Source organism: Dendrobates tinctorius, unplaced genomic scaffold (genome assembly GCF_039654945.1).
Source record: "Dendrobates tinctorius isolate UK_male_01 unplaced genomic scaffold, ASM3965494v1 ptg000028l, whole genome shotgun sequence".
NCBI classification, from domain to species: Eukaryota; Metazoa; Chordata; class Amphibia; order Anura; family Dendrobatidae; genus Dendrobates; species Dendrobates tinctorius.
This window is the reverse complement of record NW_027361696.1, coordinates 73,407,975-73,421,835: the sequence shown is the minus strand read 5'-3', so window position 1 is coordinate 73,421,835 and position 13,861 is coordinate 73,407,975. Positions and strand designations below refer to the sequence as shown.

Sequence of the window (13,861 nt, the reverse complement as noted above, 5' to 3'; positions counted from 1 at the left end):
GACCTTGACATCAAACATGTCCTGTCAGGACTCTACAGGTGGAGATACTGTGGACCTCCTCCCACCCACTCTTGAAGGTCCACTAAAACCAGCCCATAACATAATTTAACCCTCTCAACTCAAAGAGTGCTGGGGGTAAACTATCCTGGTTTTACATCACTGACAGTGATATGCACAGTGACACATATCTCCCTTCATACACTGTGCCAGTGACCCTGTCACAGTCCTCATACTCATGGTTTTGTCCCCAAGCAATGCCATCCCTTCCTAATACCAACAACCCACTGACTTTCCATGTATTTACCTCTAGGTCCCGTCTTTCCTCTAATTGCTCTCGGAATCTCTCTCCAATACCATTTTAACGGCTAGTTCCTTCCAAAACCTCAATTAGTTGATTCTTCAACTTTTCTTTTGCAACTGACCCGTATTCCATGGGCCCTTGTTTGTAGGTTCACCACAGTCCAATTCCTGTATCCTGAGGTTCTGGTTTAATTTGTTGTTGCTGTTCTCCATGCCCTCTACTCTACCCACGGTATCTCCACCTGCAGAGTACTGACAGGACCCTCCTGACATGCCCTCTTCTTATCCCACCACTGCCAATCAGTTTGTGATGGGATGTGTGACAGAGCAGGCACGGACAGCAGAAAGGTGAACAATCCAAAAAACCTTTATTGGGACTGGGAAAATATTCCACTGGACATAGATATAATTCCTTAGAGTCTGCAATGTGGTGGGAATAAAAGGAACAAATCCAGTTGAGCCTCTCGGAAATCTAGATTGGAGAATTTATCCTTCAGGATCTCCTTCAATGATGTGACATTGCATTTTTTTTTCTATCAGTTGCTTTTCAAAACCTCTTCAAGAAATGAAAACTGATTCAAGAAAACTCTGCATATGAACAACAAAATGGATTTCCCACATCATAAAATCAGTTGACTTTTTTTGTAATCATTTTTTAATTGTTTTTTTAAGGACGATTTTGGACTAGGTTTTCAATTGCGCCTAATTATTTTTGCAGTTTGCACTTTTTTTAAAATCTGTCTAATATGTTTTTGCCTGTTTTTTCTTATGTCTTATGAATTTGTGATTTTAAGATCTTATTTTGCTTGATTCATCAATTGCATCTCTTTAAAACATGGCAAAATTTGGAGAAAATGTACTTCTGTGCCACTCTGTACTAATTTTATGTGTACAAGCCTTTTTTTGTTGCAATTTTTGCGAAACATGCAACTTTTTTTTGCTAAAAAGTTGCAAAATTGTTAAAGATAGAAAAAAATACAATTTCTTTTCCTTTTTGTACAATTTATGAACCATGCGCACCATCTTGAAAAATTGTAAAAATCAACAAAAGTCTCAAGGTCAAGAAAAAAAGTAACTTAGAAAAATAGCAAATGATGAATCGAGGCTTCAGTGTGAACATAGACTTAAAAAGACGTTTAGCTTTTCTGCAAGGCTTACTAGGGTTGTATGTTACTATATAAAGTTTATTTCTAAGAGCTATTGGATTTCAATTGGATTTATATGTTCAAAAATCAATCAACACTTACATAGTTACTTCTGTACCAGTCTTGCTTCAACCAATTTTTCATTTCCTAGTGCTGGCACACTTCCTGTCACTTTCCGCTGCTTGGAGGAGAATTTAAAGATTGACAAGAGAGTAACGCGCTTTGTTTTGCCCATTGGAGCCACCATTAACATGGATGGCACAGCACTGTATGAAGCAGTGGCAGCCATCTTTATAGCTCAAATGAATGGTGTGTCCTTGGACGCTGGTCAAATAGCAACAGTAAGGTAAGCTGTTCCCATGGCTCTCATCCGGATATATGTCGCAGAGAGGCATGATGCCTTGTAATAACCTGAAATGCATTATTCTCTCTTAGCCTCACAGCAACCTTAGCCAGTGTGGGCGCAGCTAGTATCCCCAGTGCCGGCCTTGTCACCATGCTCCTCATCTTAACAGCTGTGGGACTACCAACTCAGGACATCAGTTTGCTAATTGCAGTGGACTGGTTACTGTAAGTAAATAGCTCCTTTGTATAAACACATCTGTCATGCAGATGTGAACCTTTTTCTCTTGAAAATTGGATTGTGATAGGTAACTTTAAAAAGGACCTGTCACAAGGTTATATGTGGTCAATTCTTGCTCTTATTTTATTCCCACCACTCACTTGAGTATTTCATTTTTAATTTTTTTTTAATCCTCTATACAGTTCAAGAGATATGGCTTTTTATTTTGTGTTAATTTTATAATCTTTATTAAGAGGGCGTGACTCACAGGATCCTCTTGGGCCTGTTTTTAAGCTGCTGTGCATAAGTACCTTGTATGCCACACCCTCTTGCAGAAAACCATATAAATTAGCACTAAATAAAAACTCAATGTAGGGCTGCTACCAGCACCCCTGCATGATGTCGCCTTCCCCCTCCTTGGAGGGTCGCCAGCTTACTCACCACCCCAGCCCAGAGGCGTGGTCTCCCAGAGTCACCCTCCTGAATCTCCTGGTCCCTGAATCTCGTCCCCTGGTTCCAGAGCAGCCATTGCCTGAAGCTAGTCCTTTGGTCCCAGAGCAGCTAGTGCCTGAAGCTAGTACCCTGGTCCCTGAGCAGCCAATGCCTGAACCTCAACCCCTTGTTCATGAGCATTCAGTGCCTGAATCTTGTCCCCTGGTCTGTGAGTGGCCAGAAGCTCAACATTGTCCCCTGGTCCCGGTGTGGCCAGTTCTCTGCCCAAAGTCCCCCGGTCCTGGTGCGGCCAGGCCTTTTCCCGAAGTTCCCTGGTCCCATTCTGGCCAGGCCATGAATAATATCCCCAGATCCATGAGTCGTTAAGCCCTAATTCAGAGTCAGCGTACCTGACTCCTGGTGTGAGCAGCTGTAGTACTGGGTTCTGCCGAGGAGTGATACCTAGCAACTACCTGCTGCACAAGCCTGACCTAACCACTAGAGGTTCCCGTGAACAAGAAGATAGCTGGGTAGGCCCAGCCCTGTGGCAGTGGGTCCACAAATCCACGTGCACTATGGTTGGGCGTAACAGTTTTCTTTGCCCTGCAATGGCCGTAACAGCCAATATCCCTGGAACCGTACAACAGATTTGAAAAAAAAATCAGAAAATGGAATACTCAAGGGAACCGGGGGAATAAATAGGAGCAAACAGTGAACATGTTGACCTGGTGAGTGGTCCTTATTAACAAATGCGAGTTACATGAACGTGACCCAAAATGGAAATTTCTAGAGTATTTTCTGGGCAATTCTAAAGGGTGAAAGACTTAGAATGTCCTTCATATATACATACACAAACAATATACAGTACATACTGTACATACAGAATACACACTATACTTTAAACTTGCACAGTTATTATATTGATCCATCTACTTTTGAGATTACATGTTTGGCCATCGACAATTCCTTTTCATAGTGATAATGTCTTATAAAGGAGTTGTTCTGGCTTAGAACAAAGAGTCGCCCATTGGACTTTTGATGACATTGCAGCTTTTCTTCAAGTAAATAATTCTGAGCTGTAATATCGCACTCAACCTACACTCAGATGTGGCACTGTTACTAGAGAAAAGTTAAACCATGCTTGCTTCCTTTTGCATTGATCGGAACATTTAATAGATTATTATCTGTAGTTCTCTATTAGGTTGCAGCTGACATCTGTTTTTGTAATTGCTTAGTGATTGCCCACAGCATAAAATGTGAATTAGCCTATAATCCAAAACAACAGAGAATTGCACATAATAATGTTATAACAATAACAATTTATCTGGAATTTCTTAATATTGTAATCATCCCTGATTGGCTCCAAATCATGCTGCATTCATAAAGAAGCCAAAGCTTAAGGAGTTTTTATTAACGGTCTCAGGGGCCCTTTACTTTTCTTGGAACGCTTTTTGCCCCTTTACTAAATCAATCTGTGCAGTGTGCATTCCAGATCTTACAGATGTGTGACCTAGATCTTCTAATGTCGCATAATTGTTGGAAGGAAAGTCCTGCTGAAAACCAGAAATTATAACTTTCCTCACATTGAAAGGAATCTGTCACCAAATTTGACGGATCTGACCTATGAATATGGGCACACAGGTTATATGCTGCTGAAAAAATGCAGACACAGTGATGATGTGGGAGTAGAAAGAATAATGAAGCAAGGAGGCAGTGTTATCTTCCGGTCAACATCTGCCAAACAGCCTCCAAGAACTCATTTACATAAAGCGATAAAAGGTGATTTTTCCACAGCAAGGCATCATCCATGAGGCATACAGATAGGACTTTTTTTCAGCCATCAATCACCTATATGCCTATATTAATAGTTTAGATCACTAAAATGTGGAGACAAATTCCCTTTAAAGTCAATATACCTGAAGAAGGCTGCAGTCTAAACGCGTCATGTATATAATCTCTTCTTTAAACAGAAGATCGATACGATCAGAGAAAGCTTTGACCCGCAGCCCCCAATGCCCCTCTTAGCCGCTCAGCCCTGTTCTTCCAAAACCAGCTTCTCCACCATGACAGAAGATCAGCTCTCCACCCTCCTGTCAAGAGCACACCTCACCACTTGTGCGCTTGACCCGCTCCCGTCTCACCTCATCCCTAACTTGGCCACAGTCTTCATCCCAACTCTAACACACCTCTTCAACCTTTCACTTACAAATGGTGTCTTTCCCTCATCCTTCAAACATGCCTCAATCACACCCATCCTCAAAAAGCCCTCCCTCAACCCATCCTCTGTGTCTAACTATCGCCCGATATCTCTTCTCCCTTATGCCTAAAAACTACTGGAACAGCATGTACAGTGGGGAAAAAAAGTATTTAGTCAGTCAGCAATAGTGCAAGTTCCACCACTTAAAAAGATGAGAGGCGTCTGTAATTTACATCATAGGTAGACCTCAACTATGGGAGACAAACTGAGAAAAAAAAATCCAGAAAATCACATTGTCTGTTTTTTTTTCATTTTATTTGCATATTATGGTGGAAAATAAGTATTTGGTCAGAAACAAAATTTCATCTCAATACTTTGTGATATATCCTTTGTTGGCAATGACAGAGGTCAGACTTTTTCTGTAAGTCTTCACAAGGTTGCCACACACTGTTGTTGGTATGTTGGCCCATTCCTCCATGCAGATCTCCTCTAGAGCAATGATGTTTTTGGCTTTTCGCTTGACAACACGGACTTTCAACTCCCTCCAAACGTTTTCTATAGGGTTGAGATCTGGACACTGGCTAGGCCACTCCAGGACCTTGAAATGCTTCTTACGAAGCCACTCCTTCGTTGCCCTGGCGGTGTGCTTTGGATCATTGTCATGTTGAAAGACCCAGCCACGTTTCATCTTCAATGCCCTTGCTGATGGAAGGAGGTTTGCACTCAAAATCTCACGATACATGGCCCCATTCATTCTTTCATGTACCCGGATCAGTCGTCCTGGCCCCTTTGCAGAGAAACAGCCCCAAAGCATGATGTTTCCACCACCATGCTTTACAGTAGGTATGGTGTTTGATGGATGCAACTCAGTATTCTTTTTCCTCCAAACACGACAAGTTGTGTTTCTACCAAACAGTTCCAGTTTGGTTTCATCAGACTATAGGACATTCTCCCAAAACTCCTCTGGATCATCCAAATGCTCTCTAGCAAACTTCAGACGGGCCCGGACATGTACAGGCTTAAGCAGTGGGACACGTCTGGCACTGAAGGATCTGAGTCCATGGTGGCGTAGTGTGTTACTTATGGTAGGCCTTGTTACATTGGCCCCAGCTCTCTGCAGTTCATTCACTAGGTCCCCCCGCGTGGTTCTGGGATTTTTGCTCACCGTTCTTGTGATCATTCTGACCCCACGGGGTGGGATTTTGCGTGGAGCACCAGATCGAGGGAGATTATCAGTGGTCTTGTATGTCTTCCATTTTCTAATTATTGCTCCCACAGTTGATTTCTTCACTCCAAGCTGGTTGGCTATTGCAGATTCAGTCTTCCCAGCCTGGTGCAGGGCTACAATTTTGTTTCTGGTGTCCTTTGACAGCTCTTTGGTCTTCACCATAGTGGAGTTTGGAGTCAGACTGTTTGAGGGTGTGCACAGGTGTCTTTTTATACTGATAACAAGTTTAAACAGGTGCCATTACTACAGGTAATGAGTGGAGGAAAGAGGAGACTCTTAAAGAAGAAGTTACAGGTCTGTGAGAGCCAGAAATCTTGATTGCTTGTTTCTGACCAAATACTTATTTTCCACCATAATATGCAAATAAAATGAAAAAAAAAACAGACAATGTGATTTTCTGGATTTTTTTTTCTCAGTTTGTCTCCCATAGTTGAGGTCTACCTATGATGTAAATTACAGACACCTCTCATCTTTTTAAGTGGTGGAACTTGCACTATTGCTGACTGACTAAATACTTTTTTTCCCCACTGTATATCATGAACTGTCCTCCCACCTCTCCTCCTGTTCCCTCTTTGACCGGTTACAATCTGGCTTCTGACTGCATCACTCAACTGAAACTGCCCTAACTAAAGTCACTAACGACCTACTAACTGCCAAGAGCAAGCGACACTACTCTGTTGTCCTTCTCCTGAACCTGTCTTCTGCCTTCGACACCATGGACTATTCCCTCCTGCTACAGATTCTCTCATTTCTTGGCATCACAGACTTGGACCTATCCTGGATCTCATCATACCTAACAGACCGAACATTTAATTTCTCCTCACACACCGCCTCCTCACCTCGCCTCCTGTCTGTTGGTGTTCCTCAAGGCTCAGTCCAAGGACCCCTACTCTTCTCCACCGTCGGCCTGGGACAGCTCATAAAATCCCACAGTTTGCAGTATCAACTCTATGCCGATGACATGCAGATCTACCTATCTGGACCTGACCTCACCTCCTTACTGACCAAAATCCCACAATGTCTGTCAGCTATCTCAGTCTTCTTTTCTAGTCGCTTTCTCAAACTGAACATGGACAAAACAGAATTCATCATCTTTCCCCCATCTCACTCTTTATGAATGCAGCATGATCTGGAGCCAAGTCAATAGCTGCTCGCTTTCCCCAGGCCCTCATGCTCAGTGCCTTGGGGTGATCCTCGACTCTGCCCTCTCTTCAAACCACATATCTAAGCCCTTGCCTCCTCCTGCCGCCTTAAACTCAAAAATATTTCCCACATCCATACATTCCTCAACCATGAAACCACAAAAACACTAGTGCACACTCTTATCATCTCCCGCCTCGACTACTGCAACCTCCTACTCTCTGGCCTCCCCTTTAGCACTCTGGCACCACTCCAGTCCATCCTACACTCTGCTGCCTGACTAATCCACCTGTCTCCCCACTATTCCCTAGCCTTCTCCCTATGCCAGGCCCTCCACTGGCTTCATATTGCCCAGAGGCTCCAGTTCAAAACCCTAACTGTTATGAATGGGTCACCGAGGAGGATGGCAGGAACAGGCTAAGCCACCAGGAAACCAGAGAGGTTGGTAACTCAGCGGATTGCAGACCCCTGATCCTAACAACACAACTAGCAGTAGCCGTGGAGCGTTCCTACGATGCCCTAGATGCCTCGGCACAGCCGGAGAACTAACTAAGCCTAAAGCCAGAAAGGTGAAATCTAAACTGCCCCGGAGCAGATCCCCAAAGGAATAGACAGCCCCCAAACATGTATTGTCGGTGAGACAAGATGAAACACAAACACAGGCAGAAAATAGACTGAGCAAATGATGGGGCCCAAACTGTTTAGACAGGACAGGACAGAAAAGATACTGTCTGCAATCACGCAAAAACCCTGAAAAATCCAACACATCTGATATACAAAAAACCTGAGGCCACACGACCTCAGCCCCGCTAGATCAGCACTCTGATGTGAACTGGAAGCAAAGTGAAAGATATTAATATAGCAGGGGACTGAACAAACTAGCACAAGCTGTAACATATGGAGCGGGGCCCAGCGCTGCCCCCAGCAGAGAGTATGCTGAACCCTCGCAACAAAGCAGAAAGCAAAAAAAAGGCACAACCAGATTAGATGCAAAGGATTAGCAAAAGAATCTCTTTACTGAACCATGCAGATCAGGCAGGAGACTGAAGAGCTCAAAATGCACAAGGAGGAAATCACCAGCAACCACTAAGGGAAGCCTGCTCACTTATATGCTCACAGCCAATAATTCCAGATTCCCAATCATCATCGTCAGGTGGCAAACTTCCATCAGACTGGCCAGCTCCTCTACTCCCAGTAACCACCAGAGGGAGCTCCGGCTCAGAAGTCCGAGCAAGGGAATTCACAACACCTAACCATGACATACAAAGCCATCCACAACCTGTCTTCTCCATACATCTGTGACATGGTCTCCAGGTACCCACCCGCATGCAACCTTCGATCTTCTCAAGATCTCCTTCTCTACTTCCCCCATATCTCTTCTTCCCACAACCGCATACAAGACTTCTCCCGTGCTTCCCCCATACTCTGGAACTCTCTGCTGCAACTCATCAGACTCTCACCAACAACGGAAACCTTCAAAAAGAACCGGAAGACCCACCTGTTCCGACAAGCCTACAGCCTGCAATGATCCTCAGTCTACTGAACCACCGCACGACCTGCTCTACCCTCTCCTAGTGTATCCTCACCCATCCCTGTAGACTGTGAGCCTTCGTGGGCAGGGTCCTCTCTCCTTTTGTACTTGTGTGTCCCTTGTCTTACACATGTTTATTGTACTTGTCTATATTTTCCCCCTTTTCACATGTAAAGCGCTATGGAATAAATGGCGCTATAGAAATGCATAATAATAATAATAACTTTTGTTTTATATAAGATTGAATAAAATTTTACCTACAAGCCACCTGAAGTTCCTGCACCTTGATTTCCCTCGGTGGCAAAGACTGAGACGTTTCCTGGTCCTCCATTATGGCTTTAAAGGGAATCTGTCACCCCATTTTTGCCCCATTAGCTGGGGCCACCGCCATCAGGGGCTTATTTACAGCATTCTGTAATGCTGTTGATAAGGCCCCGATGAAACCTGAAAGATAAGAAAAACACGTTAGATTATACTCACCCGGGGGCGGGTGTGGTGGGTGTTGCGGTCCAGTCTGGCCCCTCCCATCTTCATATGATGATGTCCTCTTCCTTGCTTCTCCCTCGACTTCTGTGCACGTGTACTTTATCTGCCTTATTGAGGGCAAAGTAAAGTACTTCAGTGCGCAGGCGCCAGGAAAGGTCAGAGAGGTCCGGTGCCCTCGCACTGCAGTACGCTGCTCTGCCCTCAACAGGGCAGATAAAGTACATGTGCACAGGTGCCGAGGGAGAAGCAAGGAGGAGGACATTATCGTATGAAGATGGGAGTCGCCGGACGAGATGGCGACACCCATCGGACTGGACCGAACGCCGGGGTGAGTATAATATAACTCTTTTTTCTTATCTTTCAGGTTTCATCGGGGGCTTATCTACAGCATTACAGAATGCTGTAGATAAGCCCCTGATGGCGGTGCTGGCAGCTAACAGGGTTAAAATGGGACAACAGATCCCCTTTAAAGGCAAGACAGTTTTTAGAAACAGCCCAGATGGATTTCCAGCTATTTTTTTTTAAAAGTAGTAATGTCGTGAGATGGCAATATGAGGAAGCCTTATAAATACCTTATATTGTTGTGTAGAGGACACAACACCTATAGAAAGTGATGGTGTATCCAACTGCTGCTGATAATCCTGCACAGGTTGAAGGACCCATCTTTGCCTTTGTGAATATTGAAGAAGTTGAAGACAACCCCTTCTCATATGCTTTTTCCTGATAAAATAAAAAAGCTTACACTCCCCTCCCATGCCAGCACCATTCCAGTGGTGTCGGCACTCGCATTCCTGGGGATCTTGTGCGATTGTTGTGACATGTGAGCCTGGTGTCCAATCAGTGCTGGCGTCATGGTCTCCACTTTTGGACAAATCGAACATCAAGAAGAAGTGATAAAGCAACCACAGCCCTGACTTCCTTTTATTGTTCGATTTGTCAAAATACTGGGTCAATGGCGCCAGCGTTGATTGGGCGCCAGGCTCACGTGTCACAACATCCGCACAAGAGCCCTAGAAATGTGAGCGCTATATAAATGCATAATAATAATAATAACTTTTGTTTTATATAAGATTGAATAAAATTTTACCTACAAGCCACCTGAAGTTCCTGCACCTTGATTTCCTTCGGTGGCAAAGATTGAGACATTCCCTGGTCCTCCATTATGGCTTTAAAGGGAATCTGTCACCCCATTTATGCCCAATTAGCTGGGGCCACCTCCATCAGGGGCTTATTTACTGCATTCTGTAATGCTGTAGATAAGCCACCGATGAAACCTGAAAGATAAGAAAAACACGTTAGATTATACTCACCCGGGAGCGGGTGCGGTGGGTGTTGCAGTCCAGTCTGGGCCCTCCCATCTTTATACGATGATGTCCTCCTTCTTGCTTCTCCCTCGACTTCTGTGCACGCGTACTTTATCTGCCTTATTGAGGGCAAAGTAAAGTACTGCAGTGCGCAGGTGCCAGGAAAGGTCAGAGAGGTCCGGCACCTGCGCACTGCAGTACCCTGCTCTGCCCTCAACAGAGCAGATAAAGTACGTGTGCACAGGAGCCGAGGGAGAAGCAAGGAGGAGGACATCATCTTATGAAGATGGGAGGCGCCGGACGAGATGGCGACACCCATCGGACCGGACCGAACGCCGGGGTGAGTATAATATAACTCTTTTTTCTTATCTTTCAGGTTTCATCGAGGGCTTATCTACAGCATTACAGAATGCTGTAGATAAGCCCCTGATGGCGGTGCTGGCAGCTGACAGGGTTAAGATGGGACAACAGATCCCCTTTAAAGGCAAGACAGTTTTTAGAAACAGCCCAGATGGATTTCCAGCTATTTTTTTTTTTTAAAGTAGTAATGTCGTGAGATGGCAATATGAGGAAGCCTTATAAATACATTATAGTGTTGTGTAGAGGACACAACACCTATAGAAAGCGATGGTGTATCCAACTGTTGCTGATAATCCTGCACAGGTTGAAGGACTCAACTTTGCCTTTGTGAATATTGAAGAAGTTGAAGACAACCCCTTCTCATATTCTTTTTCCTGATAAAATAAAGAAGCTTACACTCCCCTCCCATGCCAGCACCATTCCAGCGGTGTCGGCACTCGCATTCCCGGGGATCTTGTGCGATTGTTGTGACATGTGAGCCTGGTGTCCAATCAGTGCTGGCGTCATGGTCTCCGCTTTTGGACAAATCGAACATCAAGAAGAAGTGAGAAAGCAGCCACAGCCCTGACTTCCTTTTATTGTTCGATTTGTCAAAATACTGGGTCAATGGCGCCAGCGTTGATTGGCGCCAGGCTCACGTGTCACAACATCCGCACAAGAGCCCTAGGAATGTGAGTGCTGACACCACTGGAATCGCGCTGGCATGGTAGGTGAGTATAAGCTTTTTTATTTTATGAGGGCCAAACATTTAGATCAAGAAAGAATTGCCCTAGAAGTGGACAACCTCTTTAAATAAAAATTCCAAACTACGCATTTAGGCACTGGATCAGATATTAAGCTTGAGGAAGACACTGGTAAAGTGCTGAAACACTCACTTCTTTACATTCCAAAAAACCTTTGTCCCTTGGATCATTGAACTCCAGCTGGGACACCAGAAATGTCATTCTCCATTGGATGTCCTACTTTAGAAAATGAGGTCCCCAAACACAATAATGTGATCCTCACTCGATGGCTAGTCATTTGGATAAGGCAGACATACTGTATGAACAGAGGCCAAGATGCTCTACGCAGTTTCAGCTATTTCCTTTTTGTTTTGTAGAGACCGAATGAGAACATCGATCAATGTAGTTGGTGACTCGTTTGGTGCTGGAATCATCTACCATCTTTCCAAAGAAGAACTTGCTGCAATTGATGCAAAGCATGAAGCAAGGGATGGGGCAGATATGGTCAGACTGCACATGATGAACCATGACAGTATAAAAAAGCCAGGTAGAGATGGTGTTAATAACCCACCATTCTCAGGTTATGCTTCACTACCCACCCATGAATATGAGGTTCAAGTAGAACATTCTTTGCATCTCTAGTTTTCTTCTAAGCTGAACATGCCATTTTTCATCTAGATTTTTCATCATTTACCAGTAACAGTCTCAGTTTACCCAGCTTTCCTTATTAACAATACAAGGAAAACGATAATTATGGAAGAGATAGTTGTGTATTGGTTGGGCGATGCCTTTTGTCAACTGTCCCATATACGTTCACAAAGGTTCATAATTCCATTTGCACCTTTTTTTCTCTAGCTTTTGGTGTTTTTCACCTGTTTTTCATTTGTGTCCCATTGTTCTTTTAATTTGCGCCTTTTTAAAGCCTATTTTATAACTGTTTTTTTTTTATGTTCCCCAATTTGGACAGGGTTTTAGTTTGGGAGTTTTGCTTAGTTTAGCAAAATATGCTAAAAAGTCACAAAGCATGTTAATGTTGCACAATATTGATGAACCAAGTGCAACATTTTGAAGAATTTGGTGTAAAAACATCTACAAATGCTATAAGATAAGAAAAGGGGCATTCAAAAATGGAAATGATGAATCGGGACTCAAGTGTCTCACCTAGACATCTAAACAACATTCATACTAAAATCTTTGATGACTTCTTAATAACTGATAGATGAAAGTTATCAAATTTTATTGACACATCAAGATGTCTAATTTCTAAAATCCATTTTCAATTATGCTTTTATTATCTTTATAAAGAGAGGTCCTTCCATATCAGTACAGTTCATTTGCTGTGTGATGCTGACTCTGCAACGCTTTTCCGTTTTGTACTGCGTCATTCCATTGCAGAGATATTCACTTTTGTTGCTTTTGTGCAGTATGTGAAATCTCTGCTTGTAATGCAACTGGGTGTTTCTTCAGAGTCTTCTCTGGGGACATGTGCTTTCATTCCTCCCTCCCAGATGCTACCAATCAGCTAGGCAGCTGATCTAGCAGTCTTACAAGCTGCTGAGCTGTAATTGGCAACATCTGAAAGGAAAAGGGGAAAGTGTACACCCTCAGAGAAGACTCTGAAGAAACCCCAGTTGCACTACAAACAGAGATTTCCCATACTGCTTCCTAAAAACCTGCCAGACATGAATTAAAAGCTATTAACCTCCAGATTTACACTATATCTGCAGGTAAATAGAGTGGATGAAGTGACAGTACACATGATCGACTACCACTCCATTCACACGTTCACATGGGGCTCTTCAGAGTCCAGTTCTTGGGATCGGTTGAGGTCCCAGAGATCTGAAAGTTATCCCTATCCCATGAATAGGTGATAACTTTCAAACTTGAGAATACCTCTTTAGTAATGCTATATCCAACTCAATGTAAGCAGATCGTGTTCCACGTATCTTCCTCGAGGGGAGGCATCTCAGTTTTATGTGATATATTCTCTCAGAATCATTTTTTTTGACTGTACGTGCATTATAAATAGTATACATTACGGTGACCGGATCTCATATGGGGGGAAAAAATGTCAGAATCTTGTTCGTCTGGACCCCTCAAAACGATTCCCCTTTCCAGATATTGAGAGAGCCAAAATTTGAGCTTGATCAAACGACGTTAACCCGTGCCGCTCGTCGCTCAAAGTTTGAAAAAATCCAAATTGAGGTATTTTAAGATTTAGGTATTTTGCATAGTCTGTTAGACTATAAAGAATGTGACAACAACATTGCAGAAATAGCCCTGACCAAATTTTCGAACCATTTGTGGTATTTGAATGCAGAGTTGGTGGGATAATCGTTTTTTGATCCCACCATTACAGACAATGAAAAGTTGTTAATGGCTAATAAATTGCTCAGTAGCACAGATGAACCATCAGAGCACGCTAACCTACATGAGTTGATAATTTTACATAGT

At 43.5% G+C, this 13,861-nt stretch overlaps 1 protein-coding gene across 1 annotated transcript in view; it reads left to right on the top strand.

Moving 5' to 3' along the window:
• The window catches only part of LOC141085547 (excitatory amino acid transporter 2-like), an 89,454-nt gene extending 77,165 nt beyond the window's left edge, over window positions 1-12,289 (top strand). Inside the window, exons 7-9 of the mRNA XM_073570992.1 lie at window positions 1,597-1,791; window positions 1,881-2,015; window positions 11,785-12,289. Coding sequence (XP_073427093.1) covers window positions 1,597-1,791; window positions 1,881-2,015; window positions 11,785-12,049 — 595 coding nt within the window. The 3' untranslated portion in view covers window positions 12,050-12,289. The remainder of the gene's footprint in view (window positions 1-1,596; window positions 1,792-1,880; window positions 2,016-11,784) is intronic.
• The last annotated feature ends 1,572 nt before the right edge of the window (window positions 12,290-13,861 follow it).